At 36.0% G+C, this 19,354-nt stretch overlaps 1 protein-coding gene across 1 annotated transcript in view; it reads left to right on the top strand.

Moving 5' to 3' along the window:
- LOC128645634 (potassium voltage-gated channel subfamily H member 8-like) overlaps nt 1-19,354 on the top strand; it is a 1,117,245-nt gene that overhangs the window by 273,062 nt on the left and 824,829 nt on the right. The window contains exon 2 of the mRNA XM_053698756.1: nt 5,501-5,734. Coding sequence (XP_053554731.1) covers nt 5,501-5,734 — 234 coding nt within the window. The remainder of the gene's footprint in view (nt 1-5,500; nt 5,735-19,354) is intronic.

The raw sequence follows: 19,354 nt of genomic DNA, 5'->3' as shown, positions 1-19,354 counted from the left end.
CCTGCACATTTAGGGCCAAAAGGCCATTAGCAGTTGGTGTTAATCATCCCGATTGCCACCTGAAGGTTTTCGTGGAAACAGCTGCATTGGCAGCTTGTTAAAGGGACAGTCTAGTCACAATTAAACTTTCATGATTCAGATAGGGCATGCAATTTTAAACAACTTTCCAATTTACTTCTATTATCTAATTTGCTCAATTCTTTAGATCCTTTGTTGAAGAAATAGCAATGCACATGTGTGAGCCAATCACACAAGGCCTTTATGTGCAGCAACCAATCAGCAGCTACTGAGCATATCTAGATATGCTTTTCAGCAAGCTTTTCAGCAAGTGATATCAAGAGAATGAAGCAAATTAGATAATAGAAGTAAATTAGAAAGTTGTTTAAAATGACATGCTCTTTCTAAATCACGAAAGAAAAAAATTGGGTTTCATGTCCCTTTAAATATACCCCTAAGAATTTTTCTCATAGCAAACGCAAAATCAACTTGAATTCAACAATTAACTGATTAATTGAATACTATGGTTTTCACACAACTTCATATATCTGCATGCCTGCTATTGGTTAACTTATTCTGATTTAATTTGCCCATTTACTGACATATGCAACTGCATCAGTGCTTATTGTACAGCTTTATTGGTGCTCAGCAAAAACTGGCAAAAGTGCTCAGCTGTGAGAAAGTAATGTTAAAATAGCTTGTCATGAAATGCATTTCAAACATTTAATATTGTATTCTTGTGCTCTCATTTAGATGATAATTCTGATGTATATCACAGTTTAATGTCTTTACTCCCACTGGGCCTTAAATGAGAAATAGATTTCACACATTTGCAGAAAGTTGTTAAATGTATTAAGCTAGAATGTGTGAATTAAGATGATTTGTATGAAGAATTTTGTTGTATCAAGCTGTATCAAATTACAAAATAAAGTTTTTTTTGTTGTTTTTTTTACTTACTACTGTATAATTTGCAGATTTCCTATGTGAAATTTGTCGATTACTTAGTCTTCCTTATGTTCTAAGTTGGCAACCCTAACTTATGCAGTTGCCTCTACTGAACATTGCAACTCAAAAGCTGTATTTATCTTTTTTATTACATTTGGAATTATACTGGAAATCCATATCTCTATCTATCTCTATATCTATCTATCTATCTATCTATCTATCTATCTTTCTATCTATATATCTGTCTGTCTGTCTATTATCTATCTATCTATCTATCTATCTATCTCTGACTGTCTATATCTATCTATCTATCTATCTATCCTAATTCTTATCATCTGATTTATACAGATATGTTTTCTGTTTATTGGCTATTGTATACAGCTGCATTATGCCTGCTGGCAGATGTGTATATTTAGCATTAAATGTCATTACCATTGAGGTGTAAACCAAAGCTGAATTAATAACCATTGGTGCACATCCACTCTAAGAAGGAAAAAAAACTATTTTAAAATATCCACTTTCAGATTAAACAAAATAAAAACATATTTCTCTATGTACTTTTAACAAAGCAAGCGTGTTAACTCTATAATAACCAGCTAATTATCATTGAACAATACCTATTAGATTACGATAAAGGAGCACACAGCTGATACTCTCTAATGACAATCATTACGCAAGTTAACACCCATCCTTCTGGCTTCCTTAGTGACAATGTGACCTAGAAAACATGCAAAGGGGCTCTGGGATAAGTAATGTGCAGCTGATCAGAGCAAATCAAGTGAGGAGATAGATGGGCTCCCCAGAGAGACCTATACCCCAAACAAATTACAAGCATGAAGGATTGGCAAGGTGAAATGAACACTCCGTACTGATTCACTGTGAACAGGATGGCATCTCCCCCTGCCAAGCTTCATCTGTAATTTAGGATGCCTATGGCATGACTGTGTATAATAAAAATTCAACATGGAATATGCAAAGGGACTGAACAATTCTGACTATTCCAAGTTGAAATATGATGGCATAAAATACTGAGAGAGAACTTTCTGTTTTTTTTTTTCTTTTTTCTGAAGCTTAAAAAATATATAGTTAACATAAAACGTACAAAATTGAGCAATATTTTGTAAATGTAAAAAACTGACTGGGTCACAGTGTGCTGTAAGATTAAGGTAACTCTGACCTACGCATATGATGGAGCAGAAAAATTGTTCGGATTTTTCTTAGATCTGTCTACTTTTGTTAAGAAATATTAAAAGTACTAGATGCGGATTATGATGTGATATATTCAAAATGAATAAATCAATTTGTAGCCAATTTTTCACATCCAATTTTGTAGCCAATTTATCACATCCACATTTTAGCATTTACTTTTTTCTTTTCTTATTTTTTTTCAGATTAACCAAGTAATTGAATTTAGACTGTAATTAACGACCAGTCAAACTGACCCTAAACAATGTGAAGTACTGTCTGACTGAATTTTTCCAAAAAGCAATTTAAAATTATACTCAGAGCATCAGATAAACACTGCACACAAAATGGTTCCCAACCTGTCCTTGACCATGCTACAGCCTCTCCGTAGTCTGTTAATTCCTGTTATTTTATATACATTAATCCCTTCTACTTATCAAACCCTTGAAAAATATAATTTATTATTTAAATTATCATAAACCCCCTCCCCATTTTGTGACGAAGGCCATTTAAATAATGTTATTTGTTTATTAAAAGGACATCTTATTTATTTCCTATTATGTATATGAAGAGTAGTAGTTATTCAGATAAAAATATTTGTGTGTGAAAGAGAGTAAAATATAATTGTTTAAATTTATGATAAAGTGCCTGATTAGTGCAACTGTGTCCCGTGACTCCACTGCTCACCGACATAAGACCAGATTATGAGTGGCGCACAAGCCAAAAGGGGTTTGTCGCTGGTGTTTGCACAAGCCGGGTTTAGCACTCGTATTACAAGTTGAAAGTAAATGCGAACATGTGAGCACAATCGTGATCTACGCTAGAATGATTGCTGTGTTCTTTAGAGCGTTTGGTTGAATGTTTCATGAAACAAAAAAGTTGCACAAAACAAATAAAAAATACATTACATGATGTATATGTGTATATATATATATATATATATATATATTTGTGTGTGTGTACATATGTATTTATATGCATATTTAAAGACATATATACACATAACTGCATATGTATGCATATATATATATATATATATATATATATATGTGTGTGTGCACTGGAACCCTTTGCTGTCAAGCAGATGAAAACATGAAAAAGTATAAATTATGCAATATTCATATTTTATAAAGTGTTATACTGTTTATTTACTGTAAATATTTCACTTTCCAATGTTCTTCACATAACAGAATATCTTCTAGGTATGTTTAAATAGATATATCTGTATATATGTTTACCTATATATAATTGTGTGTATATATATATATATATATATATATATATATATATATATACATTTTAGCAACATACCATCGATATATGTAGAAATATGTATTTATAAATAAATTGAACATATTCTTCTATGTGAAGAACATTTGAATGTGAAATATTCCTATTTTCATGTCGGGTTAACGCACTTGAGAATATGGGATTGGGTTTATGCATGAGTAGGGTATTTTTTCTACTTTTTTTGCCCAATTGACTTCTACGGGGGAATAAGTTAACTTGATTGCAATATTCGAAGTTCGGCTTTTTGCGTGCATCAGCTTAGTGCTCTTGCAAAAACTTTTTACTTTCAACTTGTACTCGACGCACACAAAAAGCTTACTTCTAGCCGAGTTAGTGTGCTTACGTAAGATACAGCTCCACTTGTAATCTAACCCTAATCGGGACAGCTTCCACAGAAAAAAAGTTTTTATATAAATGTCCCTTTATAGAATACATATATAGTTTCATATATTGTGTTATGTATGCATTGCAAATTAAAAGACTTGTTCATTTTTATAAAATATGTTTATTCTAGTTCATACCATGGGTTTCAAGAAGGGGGCCAAAAAAGCTCCCCCTGAATTGCTCTTATTATCCAAACATGAGCCCCCATGAATATTGCTCTTAATATCCAAACATAAGCCCCCATTTTTCTTGCATCCCCCATAACATATTGTGTGTGTTTATACTGTATATATATATATATATATATATATATATATATATATATATATATATATATATATATACAGGTAGCCCTCAGTTTACGCCGGGGTTAGGTTCCAGAAGGAATGGTTGTAAATCGAAGCCGTTGTAAATTGAAACCCAGTTTATAATGTAAGTCAATGGGAAGTGAGGGAGATAGGTTCCAGGCCCCTCTCAAAATTGTCATAAGTAACATCTAATACATTATTTTTAAAGCTTTGAAATTAAGACTTTAAATGCTAAACAGCATCATAAACGTAAAAAAATAATCACACAACACAGAATATATAATTAAACTAAGTTAAATGAACAAAAACATTTGCTAAACAGCATACACAACACAGACTTCACTTGCATTTTTCTGCAAACAGTTATTTCTATGCATTCCAAACTGGACTGATTTATAGACAGGAAGATCTTGTTCCTTTGAAATCTGCTCGATAGCTCAGGTCTGGTTAAACTGATTATTTTCAGCTTGCATGGCTTTGCTGCAACACAAGCGGACAGCTCCACCTACTGGCTATTTTAATAAATGCACTGCTTCTCAATGCTTTTAAATATATGACTGGAAAAAAAGGTTGTTATTCTGAAACGGTGTAAATTGAACCGTTGTAAAACGAGGGCCACCTGTATATATATATATATATATATATATATATATATACAAAACTCCTTTTAACAGCTCAGCCCAACGATGTCAGCTGCCTGGGTGCAGAAATATCAGATAATAGCCACTCAAACAAATGCACTCTCAGGACTTTCAAAGTAGGAATAACAAAGTTATTATTACAATAAAGATAACTTTGTTATTCCTACTTTGAAAGTCCTGAGAGTGCATTTGTTTGAGTGGCTATATATATATATATATATATATATATATATATATATACACTGCAAATTTAGTTGAGGCCCAACACAATTCTTCCTTGGTCCTCTGATATAGTTTCAATTCAGATGTCTGCATGTGACTAAACTGTGAGTTCTGTTATTGCTGTGTTACTAAATTTTTCAGTATCCCGCAGGTCTCTTGGGCCTACAGATAAATTAATAATTTACAAGTTGCTGCTTCACAACTTGATTTTATTTTTTTAATATGGGAAAACATTTCACAGGAGTCCAGTGTTTATAGATTTGTATCATGTTTTTGAACACATGGTTATTAGTTCAGCAACTTTTGGCTACATTGTCAGCCTGTGCTCATAAGTTACATTTCTAGAGATAGGTTTTTTTTGGGTTTTTTTTTGTATAAAGATTTTTTTTTTATTTTCATTGGAAATAGTTGATGGAAGTGGATTTTTGGTCTAGTGGATTTAATTATATTTGTACTATAGGAATATTTTAGATGTCATGGGATTCATCCTATTACTATTACTAATGGATATATATATTTTTTTTTCAGACAGTAATTTTGTCCTGGGGAATGCCCAGGTACTGAACTTGTTCCCCATAGTGTACTGCTCGGATGGGTTCTGTGACCTGACCGGCTTTGCCCGTGCTGAGGTGATGCAGAAGAGTTGTGCCTGTAAGTTCCTATATGGTCTAGAGACCAGTGAGCAGCTCAAAGTTCAGATCCAGAAAGCCTTGGATGAGAAGAGAGAGTTCAAAACTGAAATTATCCTGTACAGGAAGAGTGGTGAGTTAGTCTTTTATTGGTTGTTTGCATTTCATCTAGCTTACTTAATGGAAATACACCAAAATGAAGTTGATGTTGTGAATGGTTTGGAAAGAAAATGGCCACTATATTATCATGACGACTTTATCCTGCTTCCAGCCTACTCTGATGTAAAGCATATTTTTGTTGCCTGACAATGGTGTCTATTCCAGTCCATTAGCAGAACCATGCAAAGTGCATGTTTCCTGGGCTTTCAGATTTGTTGCCATTCCAGTTATTCAAAAAACCTGGTAATTGCTGGGATTTAGAGTTGCTATGCACAGCGTAAATAAATTCACCTAGTACTTTATATTGAGAGCACCTGACAGAGGTAAAGTCATCACAAAACACTTTTGTAACAGCCACAACCAGTATAACTTTAATTTAGTCTTTAATAAATTGAATTTCTTTGATTTTGCATACTCAATTTATATGTTAATAAATATGATGAAAGCTAAAATCACATTAAGCTATGAAGCCTTTACGCATAATTTAAAATAAGACATTTGTAAAGCATTATTTATAAAAGTATCCAGAATTTCATGCAACTTATTGTAGCTAGTAATTAGGTAGGCATCATAAACAGGGGAGTATTATGGCCTAGGCCAACAAGGCCGGTGCCTAGGGCAGCAGATTTCGGAGGGGCAGCACATCTGCCCTATCCTTTCTCTAAAAGCCAGCACACAGTACAGTGAGCGATAAAGTGCAGGCTTTTACAGAGAAGACAAGGCACGTGCGCTGATTAAGGTCGCCCTACACTGGCAGTGCTCCTTTAAACCATTGCTTCATTAAGAGTCACTGGCATTTTTGCAGTGTAAGCGTTCTTGGTTAAAAACTTGCCTGAGGATATGCTTACAAGGTGAGGCTGGAGGATAAGACCTTGTGCCGATATACTTCTTCGACTTGTCAGCTGTGGTGGGTCTGTGAGCGCAGTGCTTATTGCAGGTCTTAGTAACTAACAGACTGGATGCATCGTTGCACTGCTTAGATCGGCTTGTAATGTATAATTATAAACTCTCAGTGCTAATGTATGTTAGCTACTAATAGATAGCTTTCTCTGCATTCATGAACCCACGGAGTAAATAGCAAACGGACACTTAAAAAGTTTCATTACTTGAATGACGGTATTTACTGTATGTTGTTGCATGTAAAGGGCAGTGATTGTTTCAAAGTGTATTCTTTCTCTCTCCCTTCTGTCCCTTTCTCCCTCTCTTCCTCCATTTACTCTCTCCCTTCTTTCTTTCTTTCTTTCTTTCTTTCTTTCCCTCCCTCCCTTGCTCACTTCTTTCAATCCTTTCTTTCCCTCCCCCCTTTTCTCCTCTCCCTCCCCACTTTTCTCTTCCCTCTCTCTTTTCCTCCCTTCTTTCCTTTCTCTCCCTTTTCTCCCCTCCCCTTCTTTTCTCTCGATTCTCTCAGGGAGAAAATGGTATGAGATGCATGCAATTCAACCCATCTGTATGCAAGTGTTTTGCTAGCCTATTTTCTTTTGAATTGTTATGAAAAAAACTTTTTTTTAACACACTGACCCAAAAAAATATTAAGGGAAAAAGGAAGATAAAAAAAGGAAAACATTTTTGTGTTAGAATACCTTGCCTACGGACAAAATGCAATTGACTCTAATAATTTGCTTTTTCGTTTTTGTTGGTTGTTATTCAATATTCTATAGGTTGTTTATGACCCTCGTGTTTTACTTGTTTTTGAATGCAGAGCATACTTTTTTTTTCCTCTCTCTTTGAAAGGAAAAATTGAGAGTCGGCACAAGTTCAGGTCGCTATAATTGTATTACAGGAAGATTTTTACTCTATTAGAAGATGATTTTTGTTGGTTAGTCTTGTTGAATTTATAACATAAATTGTCAACAATGTATACATATATTATGTGAGTGATAGTCATTGAGCAGCTAGTAGAACACAGAATATATTACATCAGAACAAGCTATCTGTGTATTACTGCTTGTACAAATGTCCTTGTTTTTCTTTTTTGTTATATACGTAGTAAGTCATTTGTCCATTGTGCGATGTAAAGACATGTAATCTGTATACTTGTATACATTTCTGGATATAAATAAATATATATATATATATATATATAAAAATGGGGGGAAAGGCCTAAAACCTTTGGGTGGGGAGGGCAGCAGAATTTTGAGTGCCTAGGGCAGCACAAAACCTAAATACGCCACTGATCATAAATAATCAATTTGTGTCATTGCTGTCGATCACAATCCTTCAGAAAAACATATAAAATTATTTATTTACAAGAGTACCCATAGACTTTATTGTTAAAATCATTAGATATGTTTTTTTCGAAAAGATTATGACTGACCCCTATTCTTTACTTTTGTAAAACTCTGCGAGTAGTGTTTATAGTGTTTTCACAATCAGAGTCTGAGACAAACACATCTTTCCTATGATATTGTAGATTGCTTGATTTTGCTAATTTAGACACCAGAGTTTCTAATTGATTGGTTTGGTTTAGAAAATGGGGCAAATTAAATATTACGTTTTTATTCAGCATAAGCTAAAGAAAGATTAGAATCCTTACCCATAATATTATAGATTGTCTATAATTAATAAATGTTTAACAGATCAGCAAGTCACAAAACAAGCTATTTTATTAACATGGACCTATTTATTTTCTGACTATATTTTACCATTAAATGTCAATGAGCATTGTCTAGTTATACAGTGTTTTTTTGTTTGTTTTTTTACTAGGGAAAAATACCAATACAAATAACATTAGCACCATGTAACATATTTATAACTACCTTTCAGGTTTAGCACTGTAGCGGTGTCAGGTCAGCGTGTGAGCTATAAGTGTTAGTTTTTTCTTCAGCGTGCAACATTGAAGTCTATGGAGAGAAGAAGTTATTAATGCGGTCGCGTTATATGACGTGCTTAAGTTAGTGTTCATTAGGTTTCGCTCTGCTGCAGTTTATTTTAAACGTGTAATATGTGCACTAACCCGCCTACATTAAAAGTTTTCATTGAGCAGTGTTTGAGCACCACTTGTCTGGCCATTTGACCTTTAAAAATGGTCTTTGAGCAACAGTACCCCCCCTTACATATAATGTGAGTAAAGTGTGTATTCTGCTTTATTTGTATGCTACTGCAAATTCCTTGAGGTACTTTCTGCCCTCCCAATACAGCATTATACAGACCAATGTCTGAGATGCAACACCCACAAACCTCAAATGCTGCTACAGAGGCTGCTACAGATGGTTTCTTCATAATTATTCACAATTATTTGAGTATGTGCAAAATAAGAGACTTTTAACTTTTATATCTCAGCAACCACTGATTTTTTTGCTTTCCAACGGGGCACATTATAGGCACTAACATTTATTTTAATGTCAAATTTTATCAAGGTTGGTGCAGTAGTTTTGACTGAAGTTCCAGGCAATCATTTTCAGTGCTGCATGATAGGGAACTTAAAAGTCCAAAAAATAATTAATTAATTCGCTTCAAATGTTCAGCATTTCCATTCTCTGAGGGTGCTCACAGAACAAGTTTCAAAGAAATATATTCTATTCATGCAATCCAAAGATACTAACACCTGGAAAAAAGTTTTAACATCCAACTGTTATTGCCTGAATATAGAACAATTATAGTAAAGTTGACATCTATAGGTTATATAATGTGTCCATGTCACATATAGGCCCCAAGTTATCAAAGTCTGGCGGACCTGATCCGACAGTGCGGATCAGGTCCGCCAGACCTCGCTGAATACACCGAGCAATACGCTCATCGTATTCAGCATTGCACCATCAGCTCACAAGAGCTGCTGGTGCAACACCGCCCCCTGCAGACTCGCGGCCAATTGGCCGCCAGCAGGGGGTGTCAATCAACCCGATCATACTCGATCGGGTTGATTTCCGGCAATGTCTGTCCGCCTGCTCAGGAGCTTGATACATATGCCCCATAGCCTTCAAATAAAATTATTTTTTTACACTAAACAGTGCCTATAAAGCAGTGATCCTTATTTTTAAATACAGTTTTACACTATTATGGATTCTTTACAGGTATTATACTCATTTATTGTATTTTTCTGAAAAATATAATTTGATATTTGATTATATATTTTTTTGCTATAGAGATTTGTAACATTGACTTTTGTTATACATCAGTTTAATGGACATATTAACCATATGCTTAGTCACTAGGAAGTGATGCAGCATAGCTGTAAAAACCTGGCAAAAATATATCACATGAACATCTCTATGTAAAAAAGGAAGATATTTAAACTCAAAATTTCTTCAGCTCGCCAGAGTAAATGCGCTGTGAACAAATATCCTTCGTCTACTGTCACCTGCGTGTTGAAAACAAAATAGTTAACCAGAGATTTCACTGAACTCTCACAAGATTTCATAGTAAACTTCCTTAAACCTAGTTCCTGTCTATGGGATCTTTATTTGAATCATTGATGGAGGCGTTAAACCGTTCCTGTCTATTTTATTTTTTTTGTAACAATGTTTTTATTGGTTTTCTGATTGAAAGGTAATACAGCCTTTTCCAAACCTTACTGATGGTACACAACTAATACGAATCACAAAAAGAGAAAAAGGAAACAAAGCAATCACAAATAAAAATAAAATAAAAAGTAACACAAGGAAGGAAGTAAGTGGTCCATTGCTATGGATGATTTGATTAGATGATCATAAGGGTTCGTAGTCTAGTTGTTCCATTGCGCCCAGAGGAATCTTCATAGGCTTCGTCAGAAAAGAATCAGAGAAGCTGGACTTTTATTTGAATTATTGATTAAATCAATCTTTTTTAAATTTATGGAATAAAGTTTTTGTAAGTTTTATATTGCTGCATCTGGAACTCTTATTAAAGTGTCAATGGGGTATATTTACCAATGTGCGAGCGGACATGATACAAAGTAGCGTATCATGTGCCGCTAGCAGGGGGTGTCAATCAACCCGATCGTATTTGATTGGGTTGATTTATGTCCATCGCCTCAGAGCAGGCGGACAAGTTATGAGGAGCGATCTTTACACCGCTGCTTCATAACTTCTTAATAACTTCTGTTTCGGAGCTAGATAAATATGCCCCAATGCCTTTACATGTCAGATGCATGCTCCCGTGCAAGTCCCGAGGCAAGCATCCTGATTGGCTGCTTGAAGTTAAATATCTTTTTTTTAACATAGAGATGTTCATTTACTAGTTAGCTTTTTACAGATACATGGAATCACTTTCAAGGGATTTAGCATTTTGGTAACATGTCCATTCAGTTTTATTTTGCATTTTAGGTTAGTCCATTTATCTTTGAGGCTAAATATATCTGCTATTTCTCAGTGGGTTGAAAGAGAAACAATGCTAGGATTGCTTTTGAATTGCTTTGGTGGTCACCTAAGGTTTGTCTGGGTAATTGAAAGACATAAACTATTATTGCTTTAACTTTAAAATAATGGGATATTTTAGTCTCCAGGTTTAAACTAATATTTCAGTGTTTCCCATTAACAACATTGAAGATGAAAGCATGAGAAATAGGCAAACAATGGGGCTTTACCTAATTTCAAACACACTTCATAAAATATTTTTTTTTCTTTACAATCTGTATATTTCCTTAGCCACAGAGGATCCAGATTCCTGCTTTTTTCTGTATGCAATTAAGACACAAGGTTACCCAGATCTTAATGCTTAACCCAAACTGCACCAATGTTGGTTTTAAAAAACTGAGTTTGAAAAGAATGTTTAAGTTTAATAATGTAGTTGTGCCATTTCACACAAAAGTATACATATTTTTTTGCTACAGTAGTAAGAGGAACATGGGAGTTTCCCATGCTTTGCTAAAATGGAATGCTTTTCTTTTTAATAGAGAAATAAATGTCTCTATGACAGTGTCCTTGAAAAATAATTGCTTAAAAACAGATTTACATTGTATGTATGCCCAGACCAGTTGCTTCACTCTGACAGTTTCACTATTTTTGCTTTAGAGAGTATAGTGTAGGGCATCCTATCTCTACCTTTGGGCTTGACCTTTGGTGTTAAAGACCTTGGAGCCATGTTTGCATTGCTAGGTTTGGTCTTTAACAAATGATACTAGGAACACAAAGCAAATTTAATAATACAAATAAATTTGAAAAGTTGTTTCAAATTGCATGCTCTATCTGAATTATGAAGTTTAGTTCTGACTTTACTGTTACATCTACAGACAGAAAGAGAAGCAGTCTGCCAGGAATGAACAACAGCTCATTGCAGTGGCATGTTCTAGCTGGTTACCACCTGGGAGTAGCTTCTTTTAGCCCAATTCTGCTTTTCACAGAGGAAAACTTTCCTGAAGTATTTAATCTAATCCCACATAACAAGGTCAGTTCAGTCCTGAAATACCAAGCAATTCTCATCTGAACAAGGGAAATGGCAACCCCATATGATTGTTTTGGTCCACTTTGGGCCTCATCAGTGAGGTGCAGCCATATCCCTCTAGCACATTGGGCAAGTCTGGTTTCCCTCATCAGCCTTAGGGAGATTTTATCCAGTGTCATAATACAAATACAAACAGCTACTCCCAGGTGGTAACCGGATCATAGAACAAGCCACTGAGCTGTTTTTCATTCATGGCAGACTGCTTGTTTGTATTTGTATCATGACCCTAGATAAAGTCTCCCTGAGGGTGATGGGGAAACCAGATGTGGACTTCTTGCTCAATGTGGTTAGAGGGATATGGCTGCATCTCACTGACGAGGCCAAACTGAGGCCTAAATGATAATCTGGGGTTGCCATTTCCCTTGTTCAGAGGAGAATTGCCTGGTATTTCAGGGCTGGACTGACCTTGTTAGGTGGGATCAGACTGATTTACTTCAGGAAAGTTTTCCTCTGTGAAAAGCACAATTGGGTTAAAAGAAGCTACTCCCAGGTAGTAACCCGAACATGGAACAAGATATTGAGCTTTTGTTTATTCATGGAAGACTGCTTCTCTTTCTGTTTGTATTTAATTTTACTTCACCATAAATGTATACATTTTGCAAAGGCATAATGACAACGGTTATGTTCACAAAGGTTATTATAGTGTTCTAGTTTTTAGACTGGTTCTATATTTTTTCTTTGTCATTTTGTTACTAATTATAGATGTGCATTTGTTTTCTAAACAAATCCACATTCATGATGAAAATTTGATATTTGTTTTCATTTTAACGAAACAAACATTCAAAATGAATGCACCAAAAAAAACAAAAAAAATACTAACAAAAATTGTGAGTGTTTATTTGTTTCCTTTATTTTTTTAAGGGGTTAATACTTACCTTAACTCGCTCTTGAAAGGGCTAATCCAATCCTCTTCTTGCCAGAGCCCCGGGCTGCGCTAACAGGAGGCTTAGCACGCTCGGCTCCCAGGCCCAGCACTAAAGTTAGTGCAGGTCACAGGAACTGAGAGCGTTAAACCTGCTGTTAGCACGGTTGGGCACTGGCAAGAAGAGGATCGGTTAGCACACTCTCCAGAGTGAGTTAAGGTAAGTATTCTACCTACAGGTGAAATAATGTAAATATTTAACTGAAATTCAGTACTGAATAGTGAAGCCAAGGAATATTTGGTGAAATGTATTTGCACAAGTCTAATATGTATGTGGCTAATGATTAATGATGATTTAATCATGTATTATTTAAAGAAAAGCTTTTGCTAAGGTAATTTGTTATTGTTTTTGCTTGCATTTTTAAAATAAAGATAATTAAGAAAAAAAACATGTTCAAATTTTTTGTTGGAATGGGGCCAGTAAAAGCCTTTATAAGTGAAATAAAGGAAAAACGTCCAGTGCCAGTCTTACTGAAAGAACTCTGAAAGTAAATAAGACTCGGATTGGCTGAGTAATATCAATAATAGGGGCGTATTTTTGTCAGATGCTATCTAACAATTAATTCTGAGCTTTGTGTGCTTGTTATGTGGAGTCTGACACAATAAAACATGATATTTTATTGGGACAACTCATCCCTAGATTGGGATGACCAAAACACAAAAAAGCTTGATTGTAGAAAAATATATCATGGAGTGATTTATAAAATTTAACTTTTATTAATTCACAATTAAATAAAAGGACAGCTTGAAATAAGTAAACATCCTGGTAACTGTCCACACACAAGAACAAGTTAAAAGCACTTCCACTATGGTATATATGAAATATAGCTTATTCTCAATGAATCATGATGGTCATGAAGTAAATACCCAAATATATATACTTGTGTTGGAATACTGCCTATACCATCTATAATGCTGATTATTATATACAACAGTTGCAGATTGAATTAGATTATGCTAGCCCCTATATTAGTATTATAAAGGGGTTAAGTCATTACATATTATAGTGCTTTTAATTTATTCTTGTGTGTGGACAGTTACCAGGATGTTTACTTATTTCAAGCTGTCCTTTTATTTCATTGTGAATTAATAAAAGTTCATTTTTATAAATCACGCCATGATATATTTTTCTACAATCAAGCTTTTTTGTGTTTAGAGGTATTTCTTCTTCGGTCATCCCAATCTAGGGATGAGTTGTCCCAATAAAATTAAATTGTCAGTGCCTATACACAACCATTGGGGCTAGTCTAGAGATATTTCTTTTACAAGACCCCCCTGTGAAAATTTACTAGTTTTCAGCCATAATCTATTGTTGTTTATATAATAAAACATAATACCCTGCGCCTGATTGTGATATATTCCTTTGTTGCTTTAAGTCATTTTTATCAACTATTGCATCAACAATTGTAAGTTGTCTGTATTTAAGCATAATCAGTATGTATGGGATTGATTTTGCTTAAGAAACCTCTAGAAAAACAGAATGTTATGAGAAGATAAGTAAAATCATTAAGTAGATTAATGAATAGAAACCAGCAAAAGAAATAATCCTCTTTATATAAAATTTGCGCACTAAAATGTAACCTGTTGAAAATGCAGCCTTTTTAGCACCTGTCACTTTTCTTCATTGTATATGAGTATTTTTTGAGCTCTGATGGATGACTCTAATACAGGACAGACTTGTTGTTGAATTTCTATGTAAGCCTTTTTAGCATAACAGAATATTATTAATTTGTGCACAACACACTCTGAGGGCAAAAAGATTATGCTTGTCATTGATCATAAACAAGCAGTACTTATAGGGCTAGATTTATTAAAGCTGAGGCGTACAGAAACGCGTATACACGCCCCTGTATGCCTCAGCTCGCCTGTGGCGGGGCGAAAATACCTGCAGGTATTCGGCATTGCACACGAGCGCAATTTTGCGCTTGTGTGCAATCCCGTCCCCTGCCCCCGCACAGCCAATCACGCGCGGGCAGGAGCTGTCAATCTCCTCGGTCTGACTAGACCGAGGAGATTGAATTTCGCCAGATTAGAGGTGGCGAAGAGGCTCAAGAAGCAGCGGTCTGGTGACCGCTGCTTGATAAATGATGGCGAGCAAGTTCTTGAGAGAAATTGCTGCCGTATGGGCTTAATAAATCTAGCCCATAGTCTCAGTATTCCCCATGCATTGCGTACGTAGGTAAATAACAAATGCAGCCTTGATAGACTCAATGGCCCCTAATTATCAAAGTCTGGCGGACCTGATCCGACAGTGCGGATCAGGTCCGCCAAACCTCGTTGAAAACGGAGAGCAATACGCTCTCCGTATTCAGCATTGCAACGCCACCCCCTGCAGACTCACAGCCAATCGGCCGCCAGCAGGGGGTGTCAATCAACCCGATCGTACTAGAGTCGATTGGGTTGATTTCCGGCGATGTCTGTCCGCCTGCTTATGCTCAGAGCAGGCGGACAGGTTATGGAGCAGCGGTCTTTGTGAGTGCTGTTTCATAACTGCTGTTTCTGGCGAGTCTGAAGACTCGCCAGAAACACGGGCCGTCAAGCTCCTTTTGGAGCTTGATAGATAGGCCCCAATATCTCTAACTGCTTACCAGAAGATCATACGATTGTTGTATTGCTGAACAGCTCCTACTGGTCATGTGACCTCAAGATAAAGACAAATGTGTTATTGTGCAAGAAGAATAGCAACAAAAAAAAATCCCCCTTAGATTTGTTCTAAGACTATAAAATCAATGGGCACACACTATGCACACATAAGTAAATTGAACCAACTAATTTCATTAACATACAAATCCCAACTCACAGACTTCTGGACATCCATGAGCTGAAGAATAGGCTTACACTGGCTAGGTTCCACGAAGAGTATTTTATGTCCATGTATTGTTTTAGGCACAAATGTTGCAAATGTGTGAAATACAGGAACTCCTAACATTCAGTAAATGACCAGGTGTATTTGATCACTTTAAATAAACTTCCACAGAGCAGGTAGAATTCATCAAGCATATGTTCTATTCATGACATATAATTTTTATATAGTTCATTTTTTTTCTATTGCTGCTGTATCTTTAAAAGTAGTTTTCAGCTAACACATCAAATATTTCAACTGATGCCAAGAAAAAAAAAAGAAAACAACAAAATCCAGAGAAATATTCACTACAAATGATTGTGTTTCATTTTGATCTATATTAAAGTGGGGTCATAGAAGAAACCAGCTGCCTTGGTATTCTCTGCACTATGAATTGCTTATTGTAACAGGAAACTAAACTTGTCAATCCAATGTCAGCATACTTGCTTCCCCTGATACTCCATCTGTCAGAGTGACAGCCCCTAGCACAACACCTCCTCAATGCCTTTGAAATCTCTAGAGAATATTTGGCAAGGTCCTCAAAGCAGCTTGTGATGCCTCCAACATCAATTGTAGGCTGCTACATAGCAAGGCATAACCAGGCATGTGCTGATGTAACCCCAGATCACAACATCTTTCCATAACAGGTTACATTGCTTTTGTACTTTATTTACTCTAATTTAACCCCTTAAGGACCGGACAATTTACAGAAGAACTTTCCCAAAGTATCAGAGAATTTATAACATTTTTGCTGTCACTCCATTTAAACATTAGAGCCTTGTTGTTTTTTTTTAATTTACCTATCAACGATATGTAATTTTTTTTAGTAGACAACCCAAGGTATTGATCTAGGCCCATTTTGGTATACACCGTATTTCACACCACCGTTTTGCCAGAAAATGCAATCGTAACGAAGAATTGTTAACTTTTTTACAAACTTTGGGTTTCTCACTGAAATTATTTACACTCAACTACTGCAGTCATAAAAGTTTCTCTGGGTTCCCCTAGTTCAGAAACAGCAAACACACATGGCTTTCCTATTGTTTTTGGCAATTAGAAGGCTGTTAATTGCAGCTGCACACCACACTTCTGAAATTCCTGGTAGTGAAGGGGTTAATCAGGTAGCTTCTAATGGTAATTTTAGCTGCAGTGTAGTGATTACCCTCCCTGATACTTCTCACCCCCTGATCCGCCCCCCTTTCCTTTCTCACCCTGACTGTTCACCACCATCTTAAGTACAGCTAGACAGTCTGCAAGTATGAAGTTTAGCGAGAGTATTTTTTTTAAAAAAATTGGTGTACACCGTATAGGTAACCACTTACCCATTTTGGTATACACTGTATTTCACACCACCGTTTTGCCGGAAAATGCAATCATAATGAAGAATTGTTAACTTTTTTACAAACTTTGGGTTTCTCACTGACATTATTTACACACAAGTACTGCAGTCATAAAAGTTTCTCTGGGTTCCCCTAGTTCAGAAATAGCAAACACACATGGCTTTCCTATTGTTTTTGGCAATTAGAAGGCTGTTAATTGCAGCTGCACACCACACTTCTGAAATTCCTGGTAGTGAAGGGGTTAATCAGGTAGCTTGTAATTGCAATTTTAGCTGCAGTGTAGTGATTACCCTCCCTGATACTTCTCACCCCCTGATCTGTCCCTCTTCCCTCTCTCACCCGACTGTTCACCACCATCTTTAGTACAGCTAGACAGTCTGCACCCTCCTCACCCTTCGAAAAGTGCTATGAGGCAGCGATATATTAAAAAAAGAATCTGATGCAATGTCGAGAATACTGACATTACTCTTTAAAGGCAGCATCCCAGAGGGGCGTTTTACTTTACATCACAATGGGTGCTGATGCTGGCAAAATATTCCAAGCAGCATTGGCACCGACATCAAGTATATCGCACATAACCTGATACCTATACCTATGTACCCCTAAACTTACATAACCCACCACAACAAACTAACCCTGTACTAACTAACCCCAAAAACGCCAGTAGCCCACCACAATTAACTTCCTAACCTATTAATCCAAAAACTGCCAATAGCCCACCACATACACACCCTACACTACTTAACCCTAAACTATCAATAGCCCACCGCAAACACCCCTACATTACTTAACCCCTCTACCGCCAATAACCCACTGCAAACACCCCCTACATTACTTAACCTCTATACTGCCAATAGCCCCACCGCAAACACCCCTACACTATGTTACCCCTGTACTGTCAATAACCACTTACCTATTAACCTATTAATCCCTACACTGCTACAACCCCCAACGCAAAATACCTCTACACTACTTAACTACCTAACACCTACCCCCTACCTGTAAGCTAAAAGCCCTTAAGTTGCAAAAAATAACAAACACTACATTTACAAAAAATAACAAAACCTAACCTTTACAAAAACAACACTACCAAAAATAAAAACACAGTTATGCCTATACTAAAACTATACATAAACTAAGGCCGGTTTAAAAAAAAAAAATACCTCTCCAAAATAAAAAACCCTAAACTAACACTAAAATTTACTATAACAATATCCATTAGAAGGGCATATGTAGGGCATTGCCACGGTCTGTATCAGTGATCTACCTTTATATGGTAAATGGAGCACGATGAGTGGTCCCTTACCAAATGAAGGCAGATACTGTACCTTCTGCCTCTGGCTGTGGTCTTAGCATGACAGCCGGTACTGCAGCATGAGGCAGGTTAGACATAGCTACTACATCAAAGGGGTATGCTGAGCAAAGTACCCTGTGATGAAGTACCTATGTTTTCAGGGGGTCTTTCAGAATTTCTTAACAAAAATCCATTTGTTTGCTGTTTCCTATGGCAAAATCTTCAGGGCACCAGGCAGAAAAACAGCTGGACAGCTTCTTAAACTTAAAGAAAAGTTAAAATTGTAGCTTCTTTCTAGTGATGCTGCTACAAGCCAGCACCAGTAGCACATTTTTTTTATGAGATCAGAATTTGTCCATAACGAAAGTGAAGCTTATATATTTATTGGCTGACTAAGGAATCAAGCAACTGATACTGGTAAATTGTTATTGGCTAGTATAAATTTAAACTTTTTAATTCTATCCCTCCAAATTGTGTCATTTTGATCTTTTCCAGCTTTAGAATAATGGCGTAACTGCACATACTAATTTTTTGGTCACATGCTTTCATTCCTTTAATATGCTTTTATTAATTTACTATTTGTATTATTGTATTACTGTTGCAAGATATATATTTTAGAAGAATATTGTCACACAAAAAGGATCACTGCCCTTCCCCAGAGGAAGCAGGGTACTGTCCAGAAACTTTTCTCCTTTATCACTCATATGAGGATCACCCAGTAGACTCTCTCTGGACTGCACAGACTCTGTCCTCTTTAGAGCACTTTCTAAATGTAAATATAGAACTGTTAGGAGGAATGTGGGGTGCTGCACAGCTGTGTGCTGTCACAATAAATTCTC

The sequence above is a fragment of the Bombina bombina genome, chromosome 1, assembly GCF_027579735.1.
Source record: "Bombina bombina isolate aBomBom1 chromosome 1, aBomBom1.pri, whole genome shotgun sequence".
Taxonomy (NCBI): Eukaryota; Metazoa; Chordata; class Amphibia; order Anura; family Bombinatoridae; genus Bombina; species Bombina bombina.
This window is presented reverse-complemented; position numbering and strand designations above follow the sequence as displayed.